The sequence below is a fragment of the Schistocerca americana genome, chromosome X (assembly GCF_021461395.2).
Source record: "Schistocerca americana isolate TAMUIC-IGC-003095 chromosome X, iqSchAmer2.1, whole genome shotgun sequence".
Taxonomy (NCBI): domain Eukaryota; kingdom Metazoa; phylum Arthropoda; class Insecta; order Orthoptera; family Acrididae; genus Schistocerca; species Schistocerca americana.
In genome coordinates, this window is record NC_060130.1 from 306394110 (window position 1) to 306406986 (window position 12877).

At 39.6% G+C, this 12877-nt stretch overlaps 1 protein-coding gene across 1 annotated transcript in view; it reads left to right on the forward strand.

Moving 5' to 3' along the window:
* LOC124555978 (diacylglycerol kinase 1-like) overlaps positions 1 to 12181 on the forward strand; it is a 380703-nt gene extending 368522 nt beyond the window's left edge. Inside the window, exon 18 of the mRNA XM_047130023.1 lies at positions 10421 to 12181. Within this exon, the coding sequence (XP_046985979.1) occupies positions 10421 to 10510 (90 nt within the window). The 3' untranslated portion in view covers positions 10511 to 12181. The remainder of the gene's footprint in view (positions 1 to 10420) is intronic.
* The last annotated feature ends 696 nt before the right edge of the window (positions 12182 to 12877 follow it).

A 12877-nucleotide genomic window follows, 5' to 3' on the forward strand; every position in this document is an offset into this window, starting at 1 on the left:
ATTATCCTTCATAACTTTTACACGTGTATAACTGTTTTTTCCTGACGTGCAGGAGTAAAACCGACTGCGGTTCTGTATTTAGCGCATGTGAATTAGTATAAGGAACGTATTTTCAACCCAGTAGCAGCGAAAAAATTTCTTTTTGTTGCGTCGTGCATTTTGTAGTATGCTGTTCATAGCCCCTCTTACCTTTCACTGTCCCCCATAGACATCTTTTAGTCTTTGCTGACTGGGCTTCATCTCGAAGCATCTTTTTACTTGTGGGAAACAAAGCTGTTTGTGGAGCTTACAGGGTGTGCAGCGAAGAAGTTCCTGTTTTCAAAATTAAGTATCTCGAAAACTTACCGTAAGACTGATAGACGAGTGTAACAAAAGGTATGTTTATTGTGACAGCTGTAAGAATTTCGTACAGAACTTACACAGAAGCATCGAAAATGTTCAAAAATGTGTTAATGGACGGCGTTGTACGTTGTTCAGCTCGTAAAATATCAGCGAGCATAATTAAACTCGCCCTCTGCAAGCAATCTTTCCAATCACTTCACAATCTTTTCGAAATGTCCACCACTCACAGTACGGTGACGGCGCTAACGGACAATAAAATTTGCCACCGCATTCAATAGTGTATCAACGGAAATGGAGTCAGGTGCTTCACAATTCGTCGATACAAGCTCGTCCAGCGTGATGGGATGGTTCCAATAGACAATGTCTTTCAAAATGCCCAACAAAAAGTAGTCACAAGAAGTCAAATCTGGCGTATATGGGCCAATCCAACTCTGTGCCAGTAAATGTGCACTAAGCCAGGGCAATTATTTTATTCCCGAACTATTCATCAAGAAAGCAAAACACCTGTTCGTTGTGATGTGGTCTGACCGCATCTTGCATAAAGCCCTCGGTGCCTCGTCCGTCATCCACCTCTAGCTGTATGGCGACAAATTGTTCAAAAATTGCAGTTTAACATTCACTAGTTATAGATTCTCATATGAAAAAGGGCAAATAATGACTCTTCTGCATACCGCAGCCCAAATAGTAACTTTGGAACTTTGGACAGTATGGTGGCTTCGCTTCATACAATGGCGATTGTCGTAACCCCAGAATCGTCTGCTTTATTTATTCAAACTCCGTTAGAGTGAAAGGGTGTCTCATTCGTGAACCAGATTCAGGAAACTTCAAATCCTTCATTATCAATCATTACGAGGAGCTGGTTAGCAAATTAAGCCCTCTGTCGCACAGCCAGTACAGGTATGGTGAAGTGGTTTTGGATTCTGAATGGAAACATATGTAGGCTGTGTCTCGGTGTTTTCTGGGTGCTGGAACGTTTCAAACCGGTCCCTGCTACAATTCCTCTGACGGATTTGCTTGGATTTTGATGAATAATTCCAAAACAACTGTACCAACATTTTCAGGAATTTCTACAGTTTGCCTTTGGTCAATAGTCACCGCAAGATCATCAGTCACGCTACCTGACCGTTGGAATTTGGAGAAGAGATTATGAATAGTTTTCGCATCGGGTTCTTCTGGAACATTAAATCATGTCTGAAAGCTGTGCCTTGTTGCCGTAGGACTGTGTGGTAACATGTGGATTCCAGTACCAGAAAAACACGTTGTTTACTGGAATACAAGACCAACCTCTTCCTTCGATACACTAACCTCCTTTCAGGTTGAAGGGTGGAACTGATCGCTCAATATTTGTAGGCACTAACATTGCGATTACAGCACCATATTAGCAGCTTTTTGTACTATTTCGAAATGTTTGCATAACTTCTGCAAAAAAATTATTATAGCTTTCACAATAAACGTAATGTTTGTTGCACTCGTCTATCGATCTTGCTTTTCGAGATATTTAATTTTGAAGTCAGGCACTCCTCCCCGCGAACGCTCTTTATGAGCCACTCGTGTGTATGTCAGGATATTTTCTTGTAAAGCTGGACGCCTATCAGACGGCTGCACTTGGCGCGTGTCTACTTCACCCTTGCGGCAAGAAGTGCTGAGCAGTGCCGCGTGTTTTGACGCTAATTGTGCAGTACCAGACTATTCCGGCACTATATACTCTCCGTCAGCACCAAAGTATACATAGCGTTTGTGTTCCTCCACATTGGTTGTTACCTCACTGGAGTCTCCTTCGGAACGTAAATCACAGTCATGTACGAACGTTTGTGCAGCAGCCTTCCACCACACACATGACCTTACCAGCTACGATGCCCTCCCCAGCATTGCTATCCTCGGCCGGGGAGGATGTAGCATCGTAATAGTCGAACAACAAAACGTGCTATTTCCTATATGCTGCTATGTTATTGGTAAAAACTATGGTCAACAGAAAAAAACTGTCGCAAGATAGGATATTTTATCTGCGTGAAATATGCGTAAAGTAAATGAGTATTGTCGAGATTTCACTGCATAATCAAATGCTGTAGTCACAGCGATGAACACTTTCACTCAGTCGTCTGGTAATCTCTCAATTCGTTTCATATCGAAATTTGAGGAATATATTTCAGAGCTGCAGGTATCATCTGCTTCATTGATGATAGGCTGATCAACGACGGCGATTTGTCAAGTGATGGGAATCACAAGAGGTCCTATAATACATTATAAAACGCATTCTCTGAGAAGTACCTAGAACAGATTATTCGGAAGCCCATTTATTGTGAAGTATACTGAATCTAGTATCAACAAACAGACTTGATATCCTTGAGAATGTCAAAAATGTTCAAATGTGTGTGAAATCTTATGGGACTTAACTGCTAAGGTCATCAGTCCCTTAGCTTACACACTACTTAACCTAAATTATCCTAAGGACAAACACACACACCCATGCCCGAGGGAGGACTCGAACCTTCGCCGGGATCAGCCGCACAAGAAATGGTTCAAATGGCTCTGACCACTGGATTAACTTCTGAGGTCATCAGTCCCCTAGAACTTAGAACTACTTAAACCTAACTAAGGACATCACACGCATCCATGCCCGAGGCAGGATTCGAACCTGCGACCGTAGCGGTCGCGCATTTCCAGACTGTAGCGCCTAGAACTGCTCGGCCAATCCGGCCGGCTCAGCCGCACAGTTGAGAATGTCCACACAGGAACTGGTATCAATGACCATGAGGCAATTGTAGTAACAATGATTACCAAAGTGCAAAGGGCAATTTAAACAAGTAAAAGGAGCTATATTTTCAGCAGTCTAGATGAAAAGACAGTAGTGTCGTATCTCAATAAGAAATGTGAAACATTTACCTCTTGAGAGGAGCATGAAGAAGAACTGTGGCACAGGTTTAGGCAAATAGTCTACCATGATCTTGATAGATCTATACCTAGTAGAACATGATGGAAGGAACATGCCATAGTATACAGTCACTGTAAAGAAAATTCTAAAGAAAGAGGGACTGCTGCATAATAGGTTTTACGATGATAGAAGTAGGAATGAATGCAACGTCTTGCGCTGCCTTCAACGACTACCGGAGCAGCATAATGTCGTATGATTTGTCACAAAACCCAAAGAAATTCTGGTCATATGTAAAGTCTGTTAGTGGTATGAAAGTTACTATCCAAACACTCACGTACGAGTGAGGGGTTAAAATTGGGGGTAGCGAAGCAAAAGCAGAAGCACTGAATTCGGTTTTCAAATACTCCTTTACAAATGAAAATCCAGGGGTATTGCCCCGTTTTAAATTCCGCCCCACTGCAAAGATGAGTGATGTAGATATTACTGTCAATGGTTTCAAGAAACAGCTGAAATCGTTGAAACTGAACAAAGCTCCAGAATCACTGTCAGAGTCGATATTGAATTTCGGATTAATTATTCTCTCTTTCAACTATAATCTCCCATACATCGCTCGGACAAAACGCCATGCGTCCTATTGTTGGAACAAAGCTCAAGTCACATCTGTCTTCAAGAAAGGTAATAGAAGTGATCTACAAAATCACCTTCCATTATCCTTGAAACACATCTGTTGTACAATCTTAGAAATTATTCTGAGCTCATATGTAATGAGGTATCTCGAACACAGTGACCCTCTTCATGCCAACCAGCATGGATTTCGAAAACATTGATCTTGTGGAATCCAACTCTCACTTTTCTCACGTGATATTCTGAAAGCTTTGCATCAAGGCATTCAGGTAGATGCGGTATTTCTCGATTTCCAAAAAGCACTGGGCTCGCAAAGGAACATTATCAGATGTGAATAAAGATCTTAATGAAATTTGGCGGAAGTGTAGGGGGGACAAAGTAATGTCATGATTTCTTTTGTTTGTGCCTAATTCCATTTTAAGGGGTAAAACACACCCCAGAAGGTAATTTGGCATTTTAGTTTCAGAGTGAATAACTTAGAAACGTTGACATATAAAAATATTTTTCATATAAACGTTGATATGTAGTTAACGTTCTTGAAAACTGTATAATGAACTTCTGTAATAATTTGAAATTTTCCAAAATACGCTACCATCAGTAATTAATTTTGAAAAATGAAAACATTTGTTAGAACATAAATTAAAGAAGCTTTCAAGCCACATGCATCCAGTTGTAATGAAGGTGATTTCTGAACTACCATTTTTAAAAAGTGTATTTAGAGAGTACCATTGTTCTAATTATTTTGTCTCATAATAAGGAGTTACTTATTATTTTCAATTAACAATATACACGTATGTGAAATGGAAACTTAAAAAACAAAAAGAAACATGATTGTAAACTGTGAAATAAAAATCTAAAGCATAAAATAGATAATTATAATAATAATGAATGTTTAGATATTTTATTTAGGTATGTTGAAAATACTTTAACAGCACATTGAGCACAGTTTATTTTCCAAAAATTGTATTTGAAAAACACCTTTTTTTCTGAAATGAATGTATTTGGTTTGAAATCTTCTTTAGTTTATTTTGTAATAAAAGTTTTCATATGTCAGAATTAATTAATGATGGTGGTGTATTTTGCAAAACTTCAAATTATTGCAGAAGTTGATTATACGATTTTCAAGAACGTTAATTGTATTTCGACTTTTATATGAAAAACATTTCTGTATATCATCATTTCTAAGCTATTCCCTCTGAACCTAATACGCCAATTCACCTTCCGCAATGTGTTTCACCCATAAAAAGTGAAACCGGTCACAAATAAAAAAATACGTATTGCATTATACCACCAAGTCTTATCACGATCGTCAATTTACATTTGGAAATGTTCCCTTGTCAGTATCACATTTATGCTTACCAAAAGTACGATCGTATGGGCTATCAACTGAAATATGGGATTCGATTGCTGAGGTTTTGATAGGGAAGGTGCGGCATGTATCTTGGATCGATAGTCATCGACAGATATAGAAGTACCTTCAAGTGTGCACCAAGGAAGTCTGTTGCGATCCTTACTGTACATGTTGTATATTAATAACCCTGCAGGCAATATTAAAAGTAATCTCAGACTATTTGCAGATGATGCAGTTATCTAAAATGAACTCCTATCAAAAAAAGGTTGCACAAATATTCAATATGAGTGATGCAAAAACAGGAAACTTGCTTTAAATTCAAAAATGCAAAATTTTCACCTCAGAAATAGAAAAAACGGTATTGACTACAGAATCAACGAGTCACAGTTGGAATCCTTCATCTCATAAAAATATCTGGGTGTAACATTTTCTATACCATTGGAAATCAAATAGGCTCAGTCGAAGAGAAAGCAGATGGCAGATTTCGCTTTATCGGTAGAATACTAGGAAAATCAATTATTGCACATGGGAGATTGATTACAAATCACTCATGCGACCCATCCTACAATATTGATCAAGTCTGCGGGACCTGTACCAGACAGGACTAACTGGGGATCTACATCTACATAGATACACCGTAAGCCACCGTATGGTGGGTGGCGGAGAGTACCCCGTACCACTGCTTATCATTTCCTTTCCACTCGCAGATAGAGCGAGGGAAAAACGACTGTCTGTATATCTTCGTGGTCCTTGGCGGCAGCACAATTGTTCGTCAGTCAGCTTGAAATGCCAGTTCTCTAAATTTTCTCAATGGTGTTTTTCGAAAAGAACGTCCATGGAATCCCATTTGAGTTCGCGAAGTATCTCCTTAACACTTACATGTTGTTCGAGCCTACCGCTCACAACTGTAGCAGTCCGCCTCTGAAATGCTTCGATGTCTTCCTTCAGTCCGACTTGATACGGGCCCCGAACACTCGAGCAGTACTCAAGAATAAGTCGCATCAGCATCCTATATGTGATCTCCTTTACAGGTGAACCGCTCTATCCCAAAATACTCCTAATAATAAATCGAACAGTCGCCTTCCTTACGCAGTTATCATATGCTCGTTCTAGTTCATGTCGCTTTGTAGCGTTATTCCCAGATATTTAAACGACTTGACTATGTAAAGCAGAAAACTAGTAATACTGTATCCGAATATTACAGATTTGATCTTCCTACTTATCCGCATTAACTTACATTTTTTCACATTTAGGGCTAGCTGCCATTCACCATCCAACTGGATATTTTGTCTAAGTCATCTTGCATCTTCCTACACCCATTCAACTTCGACATCTTACTGTACACCACGACACCATCAGCAAACAACCGCAGATTTCTGCCCACCCTGTCAGCTAAAGCATTTGCGTATATAGAGAACAACGGCAGTCGTATCACACTTCCAAGTTGCACTCCTGATGATACCCTTGTCTCTGATGAACACTCGCTGTCGAGAACAGTATACTGGGTTCTATTATTTAAGAAGTCTTCGAGCCTCTAACATATCTGTGAACTTATTCCAAACGCTCGTACCTTCGTTAACAGCCTGCAATGGGCACCGTGTCAAATGCTTTCCGGAAATCTAGCAATGTGGCATCTGCCTGTTGCCCTACATCCATAGTTCTCAGTATATCATGTGAGAAAAGATCAAGTTGAGTTTCGCACGAGCGATGCTTTCTAAAACCATGTTGATTCGTGCGCATAAACTTCTGAGTCTCAAGGAAGTTTGTTACATTCGAACTGAGAATATTTTCAAGGGTTCTGGAGCAAACAGAAGTTAAGGATATTGGCCTGTCATTTTGAGAGTCAATTCTTTTACCTTTCTTGTATACTGGAGTCAGCTGCGCTTTTCTCCAGTCTCTTGGGACTTTGCGCTGGGTCAGAGATTCACGATAAATTCGAGCTAGGTAAGGGGATGTTTATTACTAAGTCTTCCATACGGGAGTCTGTCCGATGCTCAAATGGCGGTATGTATGTGTATTCTCATGTGTGAACGATTTCTTGAACGTGAAATTTAAAACTTCAGTTTTCGTTTTGCTGTCGTCAACTGACACACCGGACTGGTCAATACGGGATGGAATGGAAGCTTTAGACCCACATAGCGATTTTAAAGACGACCAGAATTTTCTCAAGTTCTCTGCCAATCTCCTGCTAAGATGTGACGGTGGTAGCAGTTGTACACCTGGTGCATAGATCTTCTCATAGACGCACGAATCTCTACTAACCTTCAGTTGTTGTCATTTATGCATTCCCTTTTGAACCGAGAGTCCAACAGCGTCTGATTCCTCAGAATCCTCCAAATTTCGCTATTAAACCATGGTGGATCTTTTCCATCCTTTATCCATTTACTAGGCACATAACTCTCCAGACCACGATTTACAGTCTGCTTAAACTTTGCCCACAATTCCTCTACGTCCATCTTACTGGAACTAACCGTTGCCAATTCACTGTTTAAGTGAGATGTTATTAACTGCTTATCTGTTCTATCTAGCAGATACACTCTCAAACATTCTCGACTGATTTATTAACTTTCGTAATCATAGCTGGTATAATATCATGATCGCTAATTCCCGTTTCTATACTAACATTGTCGATAAGGTCCGACCTATTTGTACCTACAAGTTATATTTCCATGGCGTGTGGACTGCAGAGCTAGTTGCTCAAGACAATCTTCAGTATTTCGCGTTACTGTTTGTCTGTCCCCCCGTAATGAATCCATAGATATTCCAGTCTATACTGGGCAGGTTAAGTCGCCTCCAACCAGTATTGCATGATCTGTGTATTTACGAGCCATTGATCGTAGACTTTCTTTGAATGATTCTAGAACTGTCTCAGCAGAATCGGGTGGCCGGCGAAAACATCCAACAATTAACTTGGTTTCGGATACACCTGTTTTACGTGAAAAGATGACTTCGCTGTCACACTCAACTTCGACCTCAATACAGACAATATTTTTGTCAACTGCAATGCACACTCCTCCTTCTATAGCCTTTAATCTGTCTTGCCGATCTAAGCTCCACAATTCACTAAATATCTCAAAGTTTTCCACTTCGGTTTCAGCCAGCTTTCTGTCCCAAGAATAATTTGAGCTCGAGAACTTTCCTGCAGCGCAGTAAATTCGAGAACTTTATTACGAAAACGTCGAAAGTTTACTGATAAAATTGTGACAGTCGAGGTTTCTTTACTCTGAGCGCTGTTTGACTTCCCTTGTTGCATATCGACTGGCGTGTGTTCATCAGAGCATCTCATACTACTGCCTAGCCTAAAAAACCTTCATGTGCATTCCACAAGTACTCTGCTATCCGAGTAACTACTTCTTTTGTGTAGTGCACGCTAGACCTATCAAGGGGAACCCTACAAATCCCCGCACGATAACGGAGGTCTAGAAATCTGCAGCCAAGACGATCACAGAGTCGACGAAGCCTTTGATTGAGACCCTCCACTCGGATCCAATCCAAAGGACATCGATCAACTCTGGGAACGATGCTGCAAATTATGAGCTCTGCTTGCACCCCGCGCAGGAGGCAAGCAGTCTTCACCACCGCCTGTACGAACTGAGGATCGCCTTAGAACCTATGCGACAGGCGTCGTTGGTACCGAAGTGAGCCACAACATGCAGACGACTGCACCCTGCACGCTCGATAGCCACAGGCAAGGCCGCCTCCAGATCTCGGATGAGGCCCTCCGGCAGACATACCGAGCGCACACTGGCTTTCTTCCGAGCCCTGAACGCTATTTGCCTAAGGGGCTCCATAACGCGCCTAAATTTGGAGCTCCCAATAAGTAGTGAACCCCTCCTCCCGTGTTCCTGCTCGGACCCTGCTGAAGGAGCTCCCACCTGTCCTCTCACATGGCGAATGGACGAGGCCAGGACACCAGTCTCTAGCCCTCCGCCTCGAGCGACGCGAACGCGTGACCAACCGTCGCTAACTCTACTGTGAGGGTGGATCCACCGCGTCGGATGAGAGCAGATCAATCGCGTCAGGTGCACTAGGGGATGGCTCGGAAGCAGATCCCGTGGGTAAAACAAGTGACCCCTGAGGTGTCCCATGCGACGGGCCTGCGTCCGTACATAGCATGCACACATCATAGCCATCCTTGCGAGACTAACTGAAGAAGTGAACTATGAAAAGCAAAGAGTCCTAGATATGCTACTTCCTATCATCCTGATGTGTCACTGATGAAAGCTGATACGTTAATGAGCTACGTAGCTGGCTGTTCAGTGAGCAACTATTGCACTACGGACTGAATGAATATACACTTTCAAAAATGCGAGATTAAGTCACTTAAACAGGGAAACACGCACGAAATTTAATAAATAGTAGAGAAAAGGGCAACATGAATAATACCAAGTTTGTTTGACCTGTGGGAGAGTGTCGGAGAGATGCTGATGATACTCTCGTCTTGCCTGGACTAGACAGTTCATTTTTGTTAGTTTTTTCTTTCCATGCGCCTAATATACTCGACACAGAAGTTCCTCTAGACTCACATATTGTTTCTGAAATCTACCGTATTGGTAGCTAAGGACTTTTTCTAAAACCCTCTCGAAAACACTAGACAGAAACTACTTTTCCCTGCTTTTAAACGGTTTTCCCCGACTGTGTTTCAGTGCAGCACACAGAGCAGCTCATACTTTTATGAACGGCGCAGGACTACGTGAACACAGCTAGCGGGAAAGAGAAATGACGTTGACGCAAAACTAACAACATAATAGCTAGTAAACAACAACTACATCGTATTTCCAGAGAAGCCGCACGAGGAATGGATTTAAGCGCACGACGACCGTTCTCTGGAAGTGCTCGGCTTGCGCATGTTTCCATTACGGTTGAATTTATCGTGAACTAAGTATGGCTCTTGTATACTGTACTTGAGCACCAAAGAGCAAACGTTGCCCCAAAGAATACTCAGCTATATCTCCAACAGAATTTAGAGAAAAGAAATGCTACAATCACCTTTTTTCAGTTAATTATAAAATTTGTCAAGAAAAAGATTATACCTAGATGCAAAATTAAATTAAGGATTCAGCCATTAACATTTACTTATGAAAATTATCAGACAACATATAAATTCTTGGAAACATTAATACAAATATCAGCAGTTACATTGTATAGAGAGACATGTACTATAACTGTTATAATTTGTATTTTTATAGTCTTGAAACACACTATGGAAGTAAGCTCTTTATTTTTTACAGATTAAAATTACACACAAGAACCAAGTTCCAATGTTGATGGCTCCACAGCCGGAAAGAGGAAGAGGAATCTTCCGTTACTTAAGGAGGTGAACCATTTACCTCGTGGTGAATGGTAACAATAAAATATGGATACTTGTAAATTTTATTGTATTTTTGATGTTACACATATTTTTCATTTAAGTAATGTGGTAACACAAAAAGTAATTGTTGATACCTTCAATTCTGCCACTTTATCCTTTTTATTTAAAGTTTTGAAGATTCTTTTCAAGTGCAATATGTAGATTCTTTCCTGACTATAACTTCTCTTGTTTCTTTAAGGCATATGTGCTTTTTATTGAGTGTAGCACGATATATGCATAAAAAAGGAAAACTATTTATTTTGCCTCACGAAATGCCTCATAAAAGGCTGCAAATCGCTCTGTGACAATATATAAATATATAAACACAACATTTCTGGTGTAATTTGCTTGCAATACTATAGTTTGAAATATCATTGTGAAAAATGATGTACTGTACAAACAACTGAGTATACTGGAATAACTTTTCATTCACATAATGTTCTGTCAGGAGAATTTTCTGCAGTATATTTTAAGCACCATCTTTGTCAGTTGCCCTTTATTGGTTAATATGGATGTTACTCAGATGGATGCAGTACTTGTTCACCAGAAACTATGTAACTGTAACATTGCTATATGCTGTTACCAGTGGTAAGATTTACTGCTTCTGGTAGGGTATATAAATTGTGTTACAAAATTATATATTATTACTATTATAAGAGTGTCATTATTATTGTTGATATCATATCACCATTATCATTTCTACCATCTTCAGTGACACTGTTAAAACTCCATTTCATGCACTGTGCAAGGTTAAAGCATCTGTATTTCAGTTTGAAAGGAAGAGATATCATCCCACTTACCTGTAGGAAAACCTGATAGCACTTGTGGAGACAAGAACACACAGAATAAAGGAGCGCTCTTTTTTAGTGATGTTAACGGAAAACAACAGAAAAGTGTTACGACTAGCAACATTTATTTGTTACTGAGTTTCCCAGTTGTACATGTAGTCTGCTGGAGTGAGGTATGTTCAGTGTGACAGCAAATACTTATCCGAATTAACGGTTTATTCTCTTATCTCTAAGAGTTTTAGAGGCATATTTTCATGTCATTTCGACATTCGAATCCACTAATGTCCACATTCTGTAAATTAGAAACTAGTTGTGCGGTTTTCTTTTCTGAATATATAGTGCAGTCACTGTAAAAGCTGACAACCATTGGTTGTTTTTCTTTCTGGTATATTTCTAAAATAATTTTATGTGTTTAGAGATGCATATGGTCTGTTGTCAATCATTTTAACCACATGATACTTAATGACATCAGGATTTAGTAATCATTTGTGTTTCATGTGAACCAAACTAACCGAGGTTTTAGAAACGAATAAATTTCATAATTGAAGCATTATATACTTTTTTTACCTTATATCTATTTATTTACTCAACGTGAGTTGTGGTGCCTTTCTATCTGTAGGTGAGGATGTTCTCACACTGAAGGTTGATTTGAACTCAACAGTGTTTTAGAAGTTGTTGTTACAATAGAATTTGTTTGGCCATGTTTTGATACACCTTGCAAACCAGCTCATACAGTTATTTATTGGAGGACTTACATTTTCATCCCAAATACGAAACATTGAACCACTTAACTTTTTCACATGCACTGATAATTTTCAGAAAAGATGGTCACATTAAGTGCAAGAAAACAAAGATCTACACTAACTGTGAATTAAAACCTAGATCCTAGAATCTACAGGGGGAGACTTAATTTTAATGCCATAGAGCCACACTTCGTAATTATCATTAAGAAGTATTGTTATCGAATTCTCAAAGGTCTCTCCATAATATGAAAAAAACAGTACAAAATATTGGATGGAGTTATGCAAAAAGAAAAATATCCACCAATCGTAACAATGAACTAGTGTACAGTGGATGTTTCCCAAAAGTTAAAAAATGTACAAGAATTGCATACAAGCTTGTATTACTTTAACATATTTCATGGTGATATAGAGAGAACAGCCAGGAGGGTAGGACTTTATATGCAGTTGAAGAACGTTAGAAAAAGGGCTGTGACAGACAGGACAACTCCATTCCTTTTTGCAATACAATTGGTCTTGGAATGAGCAAAAACGAAAAGAGAAACAGATATTTGCTGGAGTGCCAAATGAGAACTGAAATAATGGAATGAATAACTAACTGACCAAGAGTTCATAGCAATATGTAACTGAACAAATAAAAATAAAATATTAAAAAAGAAGTAAGTCAGATGAGGCAGTTGAGGCATGAGCCCAAAATGGTTTGAAGTTTAGGAAAAAGCTGAACATAGAAAATGTGATGTTGCTTCAACTTAGAACTGAAGAGGAAACTCATGTTTCAGAAAGCAGTGGTGAGGCTGCAGTTAAATAATA